At 50.9% G+C, this 12970-nt stretch overlaps 1 protein-coding gene across 6 annotated transcripts in view; it reads left to right on the top strand.

The window, feature by feature from the left end:
* The window catches only part of ZNF516 (zinc finger protein 516), a 123901-nt gene extending 111433 nt beyond the window's left edge, over positions 1–12468 (top strand). For 5 of the 6 annotated variants that reach the window (XM_045457704.1, XM_045457705.1, XM_045457703.1 and 2 more), the window contains 2 exons: positions 624–691; positions 8171–12468. In XM_045457704.1, the coding sequence (XP_045313660.1) occupies positions 624–691; positions 8171–8230 (128 nt within the window). In that variant the 3' untranslated portion in view covers positions 8231–12468. The remainder of the gene's footprint in view (positions 1–623; positions 692–8170) is intronic. The other variant, XM_045457707.1, reaches the window with a different exon arrangement.
* The last annotated feature ends 502 nt before the right edge of the window (positions 12469–12970 follow it).

The following is a 12970-nucleotide window of genomic DNA, read 5'->3' as shown; positions in this document are numbered from 1 at the left end:
TGCAGGTGTCCTGTTTCCATTAGAGAGCAGGGTCCTCGGAAACAAACATGCTAATGAATTCTGCCGCCACCAGCACACGATGTCACGGTGTCCCTGTCAGCGTGCCACACGGCTGGGAGTTTGTCCTCCCTGGTGCTGACTGGCCGCCGCGGTGGGGACCCAGGGCCTCTCCCCCGGTCAGCGGTGTGCGGCCCTGGGACCGTGTGTTCCCAGCTCGCCTGAGACTGCGTGTGCCCGGTGGGGACACCGCCCGGCACAGGGGGCGTGGGGTCTTTATCAGAAGTGTGAAGGACGCATGCACGAGCCATTGTGATGCCGAGTGACAGAGGCCAAATGGTGAGTGATGCGGGGGAGGGTCCGTTTGCACAGACCCTGGGAATTAGTCCTGGCAGTGGTGGCTTCCTTCGCCAGCGAGGTCAGGATTGCAGAGGGCAGCGGCCCCGGCAGCACTAGCCCGGTCTCTTCGAGTGAGTGTTGAAGGAAAATTGGTGTTTTCCGGCCACAGGCGAGGCGCTCGTGTCTCTTGTGTGAAAGCGCTTTATCATAACGGCCTCGTTGAACGCGGCGTCACGAAGAAGCGGGCACACGCCTGCGCTAACGCCCCCTTGTCCCTTGTCCCACAGCGGTGTTTGCGCCTAACGGCCCCCGAAGTGCTGAAGCCCACGCCCCCTCCGCAGACGCCCCCAAACAAGTAGGTCTTCCGATTAACTGGATGTCGGGTTTCACTGCGGTGCTGGGAAGAGGCGTGCTGGGTGCTCCTCGCCAGGGCGTCCGGCGCTTTCTTACGTCAAGTGTAAATAACGTTGCGTCGCTTTGATTCAGAGCACAGCCCTTGCAGGACAGTCTGTGGGCGATTGACAGACGCTGACGGTCGTCGTGGCCATGAATTACGTGGACACAGCAGGTCCATGGCTCCTCTTGGTCTTGTTGGGGGTGAGGGAACTGGGGAGACAGGTGGCGACTGGGCACACGAGAAACACATACTTTTCTCCCCAGATGTTTTTGCATAAATTTGTTGGAGGACACATTTTGCCTTGTCCTTTTTTCACAGCAGTAGTTTTATACTCTCCATGAGCAGTGCTCTGCTGGGGGTGGTGCTCCTTGGCTGTGCCCTCTCCCTGGTGCAGTGCTCCTTCGGATCGCCCGTGAGCGGTGCTCTGCTGGGGGTGGTGTTCCTCGGCTGTGTCCTCTCCCTGATGCGGTGCTCCTTCGGATCCCCCGTGAGCAGTGCTCTGCTGGGGGTGGTGCTCCTCAGCTGCGTCCTCTCCCTGAGGCGGTGCTCCTTCGGATTGCCCATGAGCGGTGCTCTGCTGGGGGTGGTGCTCATCGGCTGAGTCCTCTCCCTGGTGCGGTGCTCCTTCGGATCCCCCGTGAGCGGTGCTCTGCTGGGGGTGGTGCTCATCGGCTGAGTCCTCTCCCTGGTGTGGTGCTCCTTCGGATCCCCCGTGAGCAGTGCTCTGCTGGGGGTGGTGTTCCTCGGCTGTGTCCTCTCCCTGATGCGGTGCTCCTTCGGATCCCCTGTGAGTGGTGCTCTGCTGGGAGACACCACGGGCTGTCTTAGAAGGTCCCACGTCCTCACACCCTCCCCGTGGATGATTTGCGACCAGAGCAGGCGTCCACACCCTGTCGGGGACGGATCAAGCTCGTGGCTCCGGTCCCGTCTGCGGGATGTATGGCTGTTGAGATCGGTGACGGGGACTGAGGTGCCAAGGGCATCTCAAGAGCCTTTCTGGTCTGTTTCTCTGGAGGGGAAGGTTAGCAACGGAACATCTTTACAGGGTCGCTGCTATAAGGGACGGAGCTGACCTTAGAATGGACGCTGCCTCATCAGAGGTTTGTTTTTGTGTTTTCTGGCAATTTGAGAATTCCTAGCTGTTGCTCAGAGCCTTTTCTTGATGTCTTTGACAAAATGCCTTGTCACGTGTTACGGGTTTTTAGTAAGTGATTTCTGTCTCGATAAAACCTACAGCTCTAGCATGTACAGAACTTATCTCATGATGCTCTGACAATTTACGAACTAGGTAACATCTCTCTGAATCCGGAATTAAAAGGTGTCCGTACACATGTGACCTCAGCCCGAATTAGGTAGCACTCTCCTTTTTAACAAATAAACCCCCTTGTGACAAGAGCCACCGCGATGTGTTTGTGGGACGAATAACAACAAAGTTGCACCATAATTGGAGGATTACATATCGAGATTGCACCTGGAGTCAGTCCAAAGTGTTCCTGTGCACATAGGTGACCCGTTAAATCTACCGAAGACGCGGCTTTTTGACGAGAGTGTCTGGCAAGGGGTGGGAAGTGCCAGGCAGGTGTATGAATAACTCAGCGAGATTCTTCAGGAACGAATACACATGAGTTTGTTTGCTGCGTGTCGATTCTACTCAAGCCTCTTAAAAATGCTTCTGTCACGGGGAGAAATAGATCAACAGAGCAGATCCCTAAGACTGTACTTGAAGTTACTTCTGTGCCACTTGGAGTTGCGCTGAGAACTCCTAGCAATTGTTCCTTCCTCATCCTTGATTGTGAGCGAGAAAAGATTTACTTCTGTTGTTTCTTTGTCTCTGTAAACTCAGGTTCTGCTGTTTTACACTTATTACCAACCGATCTGTTGACTTCGGGTCCACGGAGGTGCAGGGCTGTGGTCTTAGGACCTGAGCAAGGCCCTTGGTGGATCAGCCGTCCTTCCCTCCGGCCTGGGGACGGCGCTCGCCCAGGCCGGTGACGCTGACGCCACAGTGATCTGCCTCTCCCACTGTGGCAGCTGGTTTGCGGTCATGGCCCCTGCTCGTCGGTTTTGCCCTCTGTTAGATTTAAAGGAGCTTTTGTTGACTAATCACTGAATGTTCTGCTTCTCTAAGGCAATGCTACTTCCTTAGCAAACTTTGGAATTTAAGAATTCCCAAGGAGATGTGTCTGCCAAGATAGTTGAAAACTACGTCGGTCCCAGAGGTTTAAGCCTTCGTATTTTTCTTATCCTGTAGCTTCCGTACTTAAAAAAAAAAAAAAATCACAATTGCTGCGCTAGATTTAGGGTATGCTACAGGTCCTGAGGCTGTATGGAACGGGAGTCCTTCAACTTAACCAGTCGTGTTCTTTTTCACGTTGGGCGTGCTTTGCTAACGTGAACTGATATATGAGTCCCGTTCTTCTCCTGGACACTTCAGAAACTGTGGATTATGGGTTTTGTTTTTGTTTGTGTTTTTAAATCCTGCACTGACCTGTGTTCCTGCCGGAGTTCTATGATGTGACACGGTTAATGGACTTTTATAGATGCTCATCATGGATGCAAGTTCTGTTTTCAAATAGCCATTTACTCTTGGTTGACCGTGTTTCCTGAGCACCTACCATGTGCCAGGCTCTGTGACACAGAGACGACCTGCATACTGGGCAGACAAGGTGCTCCTCTGTTTCTTAAGGTGCAGGTGGTGGTTTAGACAAGAAAGCAAGGCAAGGGGGCCAGTCGGTGGGGGTCCCGGAACCCAGACTGGGGCATCTGGAAGGCCGTGCAGGGGCAGGGGCTGCCCGCAGGAGCCCCCCGGAGGGTCAGGAGCATGTTCCGTGAGAGGGGCCTGGGAAGTCCAGCAGGACTGGAGGACGGAGGGCGTCCTCTGGGCCCTGGGGAGCCCCGAGCGAAGATGGCATTGTCGGTGCTGTGTCTCGTGTTGCGACAGTTCTGGACAGGCGGCTGAGCACCGCTGTGGGGGTGCGGGGGCTGATCGGTGAGAGACACGGGGCCCTGAGGTCGGGTGCGGCTGGGAGAGAGCAGAAGGGTGTTCTCGGGCACCGCGGTGGGATGTGCGCGAAGGGAAGGGACCCAGGCGACCCTGGTTTTGGCCGCAGCCACCGGCTCTCAGGAGCAGGCCTGCCCGAGCCCGCAGCTTGGCAGCGAGAAGCCCGACGCAGCTGGTTCCAGGTCACGTCTGAGCCAAGGTTGGGGTGCCTCCTGGAGCTCCCGCCAGGGATTTCCAGCAGGAGAGCCGACTATGTGGGTCCGACTGGGGAGGAGGAGATGTGTCTTTAACAGCTTCCAGCATGGACTTTCGGCGCAGATCAGCCAACTCACTTTTGGGGAACTAGACGCCGTAGACGGTGGAGATACCGGGTTATGGAGAGCGGGTCTCTCCGCCTGACTCCACGCAGGTCCCGGTAAGGTCAGGACAGCAGCACGTACTGTGCTTGGGTGGGAGGTGACCACACCGGGGGCAGAGTCACTTGTTACTGTCAGTTACTCCAGAAACGACCCCGTCCCAGGTGACCGGAGGAGCCTCGGGGACGGGTGGGCGTGCTGCTCACGCACGTGGACCTGGGGGATGCGCGCATTCACGCCCGTCACCGATGAGCCTGCTCGCAGACCGTGCGAGGGAACCGACCTCGATGGCCGTTTTCTTCCGTCTCCCAGCTCTGTCGGAACCTTGGAAGGGCTCTTGTTCCGTCTCGTTTCGTTTCGCAGACTGGTCGTTCCTTAGACGGAGGATGTGTCGTTTGAGAAAAGCCTTGCCACGCAGACGTAGGGGCCTGGTTTGTGGCTCTGGGCTGGGAGGACCTCGTTTTACATCTGCCACCATCCGCCGGCCGCCCTTGCTTTGCCTGTTAACGTCTGGGTTTTCTGTGTTAGAAGATTGTGACAAGTCCCAGCGTACTGTGCATCCGAGTGAACCGCTTAACAGGCAAGAGGTCCATATGCCAAAATGGGTCTGGTGCAGTTAGGTCAGAGTGAACAGAGACTCTGGGGAGAAGGGAAATTGTTTCCTTTTGCTGTGTGTTTGACAGCAGTCTGTTTCCCGCACGCACGCTGGTTAACAGGCCTTCATTGCTCCCGTAGGCCAAGTGGCAAGGATTCCCGGATCCTTAGAGGCTAAAGATGTGGATTAAACGGAAGAGTTTCCAGGAGGAAGCTCGTGGTCACGGGATCTGTTCTGCAGGATCTTCCTTTGGCATCTGCTGTAGCAGGAGCCTGGGTTCTGGAGGTGCAGGGATCTTCATGACCGGAACATGGCCGTGGCGGTGGGGTAGTTCTCCCCCTCCCTCAGGAATAAAGGCCCCCGTGTCCCTTCTGGTTGTCATGTGATTTAAACTGCAGGCATCAGGGAGCTAGTATTCCAAGCAGAATTGTACACGAGAGGAGAGCTGCGTGCCTATTGTCACCTTCAGGATGCTTTCTCAGAGCTTTCCGTGACTCAGTAAATGTTTAATTTCTAGTAATCACCGATATTCATCAGTAGGAAGAGCGTGCTTTGAAAATAATAGGCTGAAATATGGGTAACGTTGTCCCATGGATGGTAGGGGGACAAAAAAAAAAAAAAAAAAAGAACCTAGGAGGCTTTTTGTGTGTGTTGGGAAGAAATTTTTTTTTCCATTTTGTTGTTAAACATCAGAAATGAAAATAATATTTAGAACCAAGAAAAATTAACCCTCTCTCCCTGCACTCACCTGGCTTTTGGATTTAAAGGACCAGACTGACTTTTGCTGAAATACGAAATCTGGTGTTTCAGTTTGTTTAGGTTTCTTGCCAGAGTTTAAAGACTATGATTAATAGTTTATTTCTTATTATTCTAAATGTTATTTTAAAATAGTTAAGCTGGAGAAATAATTCCATTAATCAAAATACCAGGAAATGAGAAAATAAATGGCAACCTAATTTATCTCATTTTTGGCCACGGATGTTACGACGCAGACGATGGAGAAATCACGTCGCGGGCGTGTTTGAGTCCGTGTAGAATCTCTTGTCGTCCGACTTCGAGATTCTCAGCACCACGGATCGAATTTCAGAATTCAGCGCATCTGTCTAAGCGATTTTGTTATTCACAACACCCAAGCAGACATCTTAAAACACGTTACCCATTTTTCTGTAAGTGGAGCCTACTGTGAAAAGTTGTGACTATAGTGAGTGATTTGTCTAAAATTACCCACCGTAGCGTGAGCTCCTGCCTGCGGGGGTTTGTTGGGTGGAGGTCCTGGGCAGTGAGGTGCTGTGTGTGATGTTGTCATGCATTGGGCGCTATACCACGTGTCTGATGCAAGTCTTGTCCCCATCTGTCTGAAGGGTGAGAGATTCATGTGTGTGGGAGGGTTGGGGACAGGCTTTTTTTGTGTTTATGCCATTAACCCCCACACACGAGGACATGTGCGTTCCCTTAGCTTATAAAGACAAAAGGGAAAACCGTATGGCTTATCAAGTTCCAGAAGTCAGTATCCAGCCCTAGAACATCAAAATGCCCTAAAGAAGGATACTTCAGCGTTACTGAAAAGCCCACAATTTACACGGTGGCCAAAAAAAAAAAAAAAAACAAAAAAACAAAAAAAAAAAACGCCAAATTTTCTATAAACCTGCTTCTCCTTTTCTGAGTACTCTGTCTTGTAGGAGGGAGAAAGGAACCTGTGTGTGCTCGAAAAATACTGTGTGTGCGCTGAATTTAAGTGTTTCTGGGACTTCTTGCTTCTGTAGCTGCATTTCCCCTTAGCCCGATTTCTCGGATGAATTTTATTCATTTCCTAAAAAGCCTGAAGGACAGCTGTATGACACAGTAAAATGTTAGTCCCAAAGAATCAACAAGTAAAAATGACTCCCTAAAAAAATGAGATGCTATTGGAACATATCCCTTCAATTACAAAGCAAAAGTAGGCATCTGTGTGTCTAGATTTATGGACTAAATTTCACAACCTAGTTATTAGGGTTATCCAGATTTTGCAGTCTTTTTAAAATACACATTTTTAAAACTTTCTGAGCTCTGGAATTTAAACCTTCAGCCCTTGATGTAGGGAGGCCCATCTTCCTGCTAACTCTCTAGTGGTATTTTGTATCTGCCCAGGGCAAGTGTGTGTTTTCTGGCCTCAAGGCAAGTCCAGGTGGCCCCTCGGGGGTGTGGCCTCTGTTGTGTGTACAAGGTCCAGATGGCTTGGAATCGCCAGCAAGTTTGTTTGCTACATACAGTTACTCCGTAGAGACTTCCAAGGCCAACCCCCTAATGGCTAACAACCGCTCCCGTTTTGCTCTGGGCAAACCCAAAGGCCGTTTTCCTTCCTTGAATGCATCTAGAATCCGTTCTGAAAGAACCCTGTTGATGACTGTATCCGCGGGGTGATGTCGCTGGGCAAAAATGTGAAACCTCTTTCTCAGTTTACTGCAGGAAATTCACCATCTACTGGAGGGAGTTCAGTTACGGTTTCCTGCGTTTCAGATCAGCTTCTGTCTGTACCCCTGTGCCCGCCCCAACCGCCCACCCCCACGTTTTCCTCGCGTATCTTTCTGACGGCCTTCAGACTCGGCTGGAAGGTGTCACGAAATGTAGGGCTGGTTTTAAATGGGAGTTTTCTGCCGATATTCACGGAAGAGAAGCACTTAATTTGCTGTGTCCGCCAGCCCCTCCCCCCCAACTTGTTTCTAGGGCTCCTGTAGGCGTCGCTGGAAACCGGTTAGAATCTCGCTCCAGTTGGTGCGTGCGTGTTGATTTCCAGCGGCAGGTTTCACTTCATCACGACTTTAGCTGAAGGTTAATGCAGTTAAGTAAGATTAATCTTACTGTTGTTTTTGTCCTCAGATCCTAAACGCCATTGTTCAAATAGCGACGCCTCGCGTGTCATTTGAGAGCCTTCTCTAAAAGCTGCGGGCTCACATTCATTCCCATTTTTAGCCTGCAGTTCACTTGACTTGAGAATGCCCCTTCTGTTTTTCCAACGTGGTAATTATTTATGGAAATTCGGTTCTGACAGACCTACGTGAGAGCTGTGCTGTTCTCTTTGTGTTTGTGTGGCCCGATTCAGCCTCGTTGTGGAACTGTCGTTCCCCCGCTCCGTACTGCGAAATGCTGCTTTTTTTGGAATCCTCGCCCAATTCCATCTGGCCACCTTGAACCTTTCCTTCAGAGCTGGTTCAGACGCTGTTATTGGCCTTCCTTACATGCGAAACAGAGAAGCCTAATGATCCTCTCCGAGCCGCTGGAAACGATGGTCCAAAGCGGCCTCTGCAGGCGGGAGGGCACAGTTAGAAACAGATCCCGCTCGAGTAAAGTGAGTCGGGGCCGGGGGGTCTCCGGCGGCCGGACGGGGTTGCCGCGCGCAGGTCATCGTTTGCGTTCTTGGGTGTTGGGGAGAAAATTAACAGGAAGAGTGCACTTGGGCCCCAAAAGGCAGAAATGAGCTTTTCTGTTGTCTGCTTTTTCTCCTCCAGGGGAGAGACCGTTCTAACCCAGATACCGTCCAGACAGTGCCTCTCGGAAAGGGAACCTAAGGACGCGTTTCCAGTGGACCCCGGTGCCCCGTGACCGCCGTGAGCAGTCCCCTGGTGGAGGACCGACAGTGACCCCGACCGCCCCGCCGAGGACAGCCACAGGACTCCCGACGGGACGCCGCACAGCCCGCAGCGGCCGCGCGGCCCTGGAGGCTGACGGGAGGCGCCTGTCCTTGAGCGACCTTGAAGGATAACCCAGGACGGGCCTCCCTGCAGTGACGCGTGTCTGCTCTCCGCGCACACGTGTGCTGTCCGCCCCAGGCCCGTATTTTCCTAGGCCAGACGGTGGTGGCGACGGGCACGCCGGGGCACGGGCGTCCGCGTCGGAGACACTGGAGGGGGACTCGTGTGCGCGTGGCAGAGACCGAAGAGGCCGAGCGCCGCGTCGAGGCGGCCGGTGCTGGGGGGGGTGGGGGGGGGGGACTGGCGGGTGACGCGCGGACGCGCGGTGACCGAGCGGAGGCTGGCGGGGCGGTGGCGCCGCAGCCCGGCCTTGTCGCGGCGGGTGTTTAGTCCGCGGAGGACAGGAAGGAGGTGGCGCCGGGCGCCGGGGACGGCGGGGCCCGTGACGAGGGCCTGACTGTCCGGTGGCCGTGGGGGGCCCGTGCGCGTTACCCCGTTGGCTCTTTCCGTCCCTCCCATCCCTTGTGCTCGGCCAGCCCGCGGAGGAAACACATCTGTGGGAGGACGTACGTTCGGCTTCGGCAAAGAGCTAGTTAAACACTAAGAAAAGCAGGCTTCTTTGTTTATTCTCAGGACCTTTTTGTAACAGGGCTACACTCTGTAAACTGCTCACGAAGGAACTGCCTGTCTTCGCGAATTCTCCAGCCACTGAACCCCCCCCCCCGGTCTACACCCGGTTTAGTGATGGCAGGAGAATCCCTGAGCAGCTTTGGGGGCCCTGGTGCTCTGGAACCTTCTTGTCCCCCTCCCTCCCCTCCCCGTCTGTCCCTACACCAGCCCAGCAAGTCGGTGTCTTTTCTTCTTGGGCCCGGGGCCCTCCTCAGGATGAGTTCCTTCATTCCCAGAACGTGGAGGTCCCCAGGCCCGTGGGTGGGGGCGGCTTTATATACCTCTTCCTCAGTCCCGCAAATGCAAGTTTTTGTGGTGGGGGTTAAGGCCCGTAACAAAGGATCTTAAACCGTGCAGTGTATGCAGTTAAAATTGTATTCCACAGATATAAATATTTTCTTTTCCTGTTACCGTGACACTGTGTGTGATGGTAATATTTCTGAGAGTTTCAGATTTTTGCACATATGATTTTATGCATTATCAAAAGTTACTGCTGCCTTGAATGAAAATGTTCTGTGAAATTTTTTGCAAAAGCTTTACTAGGTTTTTTTTAATTGTGAAATTTTGTAAAGGCAGGAAATGGATTAAAAACAAGCATGCTAAATATATTTTTCAAAAAAGCAATAATTTTACATGTACAGAAATTATCCTAACCTTTAATACTGGTGAGAGCGACAGTTTACTTAATACAGTAATGGATTCGTGCAGTTTTTTGTAGGAAACGGGCTTCTGATACAAAGATTTGTTGAAACGCGTGCGCGCGCACATACACAAACCCTGACGTGTGGTTTTCCTGTTCTCATGATTTGTTGAATTATTATTATATTATTATTATTGTTGATGTTGTTATTAGTTAATGTTTGGTTCTGGATTCTACTTGTTACTGAGTTTAAATTACTTGACGGTTCAGGTTACTTTGTGACACTTGCAGATCATGGAACGTAACTGGCTAGCTCACATACACACGTGTGTGCACACACGCGTGTATACACGTGTATGTGTATACAGGTGCACGTGTGTGTGTGTGTGTGTGTGTGTGTGTGTGTATGTAACTTTCTTACTTATTTTTTCCCGATGATTCTGGCACCAGAATGATCTGTTGTGTTGGTGTAATTGGGATGTCCATACAGATACCGTTACGCAGCTGGAATAGACCGTTCTGTAAAGTCGTTTTGAGCAAAGTTGCAGCGACACATTCCTCTGTTCACCTTGGAAGGCAAAATGCCTTTTTGTTGACTTATGTTTGATCACTTTGATAGCCTGGGTCCCCAAAGCGATCAATTCTGCATTTCGTTTTCTTGGCTGAACGTGAGCAGTGACGGTTCGGGAATGCACAGGGGCTAGTGACTCAGTCCTGTCTGTCTCTCTGTGTCCTAGTTATTAAAAGCAACTCTGTTCCCAAAGTGACACGGGAGGAAGTGTCGTGTCCGTTCTTACTGTTCCAGAAGCGGCACGCCGGGGCCCAGCTGGCATCCGGAGCTGGAGGGACCCTCCCGGGAGCCGGCTTCCCGGGGGCGCCCGGTGGAGAGAGGGGCGCGTGCCTGGGGCCCCGTTGAAGAGCGCGCAGCCAAGTCAGCTGACGGAACCGTGCGCTGCGTAGAGTGCAGACGTAGGTTTCACGTGACTACACAGACGTCTAGGACCCTCCGAGGAAGCCGCCCTCCAAGGCAGGCGCACCGTTCTCGGGCCTGACTGTGGTTTCTTTCTTCCACTGGTCATCAGTATTGTGTTGGTTTGTTAATGCGTTTATGTCAGTTTGGCCATAGTATTTAATATGATTTGTGTTTTCTTATTTATTTAGCCAGTATGTTTTGATTCGCTGTTTTTCGAATGATAATTTCCGCATGATCTCTCCTGTAGGTCACCTTCTGACTGTTACAGACTTCTACTACCTCTACCGATCTGCTGTTTCCTTGTTTCTCAACAGGATTTTTACAGTGTTGGCGTCTAATGTAACTTAGACAATAAAGGGTTTGGTTGTCTACACTGCAGCTTCTCGGTGTATCTCCCCGCCCCCGCCTGCGCTCTCGCTGCTCCCGGCGCGGCTCTGTCCGTCTGGCTCTCCTCCTCGCCCTCTCCTGCTCTCCCCGCTCACGTCTCTTACCCGTTGTTGAACTCAAATAACACATGAATAATAATGAGCTTATAGGAATCTTTCAGGTTATTCACTCATATTCCTTAATTTGAAGAATGAACATGTAAATTCTCTGAAAAGTCGGCGGGCAGGCCTCTTCTCTGGAAGACGGTCCCCTCTTGTGCCATTTCCCTGCCCGGTTTCCGAAGGTCTCTTGGCATCTCAGACGGATACGTTGCACCTTGGTCTAAACACAGTACAAATGTTCAAGGCAAGTGGATTTTGCCTTTTCAGTTTTGAAAAGTATTGAGCGCTTTGAGAGGTCCCTCCGATACTGACTCATTTAGTTTTTAAACCAAGAAAGACACTGGTTTCCTGCAAAGAAGGTACTCTAGGAAGTCACTCTGGCTGATAATTAAACGTGGCTGCTGGGTCAGGTCAAGCGATGTCAATTTTGACCAGTGTGTCAAGAGCCATCTTCAGATTTGGCCACTCTGTCATGGGTTATGTAACGTTCTAGAAACATCTATGTAAGGGGGCGCGCGCGCACACACACACGCACACAGATATAGTGACTTAGCACTCGGTTAGGATGGCTGTAGTGTGGAATGCGGAAGTAACAGGTGTCTCTCTGGTGTTTCCCAGGGAGCTGGCTCAGGGAACTGTTTGTTCTTCCCACTGAGAGAGAGAGAGAGAGAAAGAGAGAGAGAAAGAGGGAGTAGCTCACAGGGTAAATATTGCACCTTCTGTGGAAAGTGACAGCGCTTGTCCATCTGTGCCCGAGGATACTACACCCCCTGGATTCTCATGGCCACGTTCTCCTCACCAGTAATCCTGCTTCAACGCAAAACAAGCCATCACCCGCCAAGCCCTGAGAGGCTTCCGTAATGTACAGAAAGGAGGGACTGTATTTGCCTAACTTTTCCTTCCCACTTTGCAGACGAAGGAGCCTATGCGGTTTTACTGCTTTTAACTTTGGTGAGTTCTAATTGCAGAACGTTTTGTTCACTGAGAAAAAAAAAAAAAAATCACAGGCCAGGACGTGGAGAGGTGGTTTAAGTGCCCTCCAGAGCCCCCCGTGGGCCTGCGTGACGGGACTGAGGGAGGCTGTTCATTCTTCATCAACTTTGCTAATTATGCTTTGAGGCAGTAAAATGCAAAAGACCATAGAATTTGTATTTCTTTTTTTAAATACAATTTATAACATTATATTTTGTACTCTTTATATTAGAATTTGTAACTAGATTGATGTATTTAACTCTATTTCTGAAAAAAATAATTCAATGTTTCAGTTATGTGATAAAAATATTTAGATAAAACATATTCATTCTATTGGAATTTGAAATCAATAAAAAGATCTTGGAGTTCTTGAGAGATTTGTAAGACCTTTTTCCCATATTTCAGGAGGTGGCTTAAATCCTTTGACTGTCTTGATCTGTGGTTTTCTATTTTTTTGGAAGAACACACACCAAAGCGTTAGTGCTCTTTATTTCTATAAGCAGGGGAGTTTTAGCACGATTCACAAGATAATTCATCTAAAAATGTGTCAAGACGGCCAGAGTATTTTTTTTTTTTAATCTTTTGTAGGCCGTAGGACATACACACTGCTTGTTTGTTTTTGAAGGAGACGATGCATTTCTCCTTTCTCCCCTGGCTCACCTCTTCTTTCCCGCACCAAATACACTCACCACGCCTACTCTTAGAGCCGCGCAGGGCAGGACGTCCAGGATGGACACATAAGGAACCCCTGAGTCTGACGAGATTGTTGGATCCAGAACTTGGGGCTTCAGGGGCACTAACAACTTTAAAAAGAGAAAATGTTTGCTTTAAAGGTAGAAGGTACAGCTGTGTGTCAACTCGCGGAAAAGGGAAGG

Source organism: Leopardus geoffroyi, chromosome D3, assembly GCF_018350155.1.
Source record: "Leopardus geoffroyi isolate Oge1 chromosome D3, O.geoffroyi_Oge1_pat1.0, whole genome shotgun sequence".
NCBI lineage: Eukaryota > Metazoa > Chordata > Mammalia > Carnivora > Felidae > Leopardus > Leopardus geoffroyi.
The sequence above is the reverse complement of the archived record's forward strand: the minus strand, read 5'-3'. Positions and strand labels throughout refer to the sequence as shown.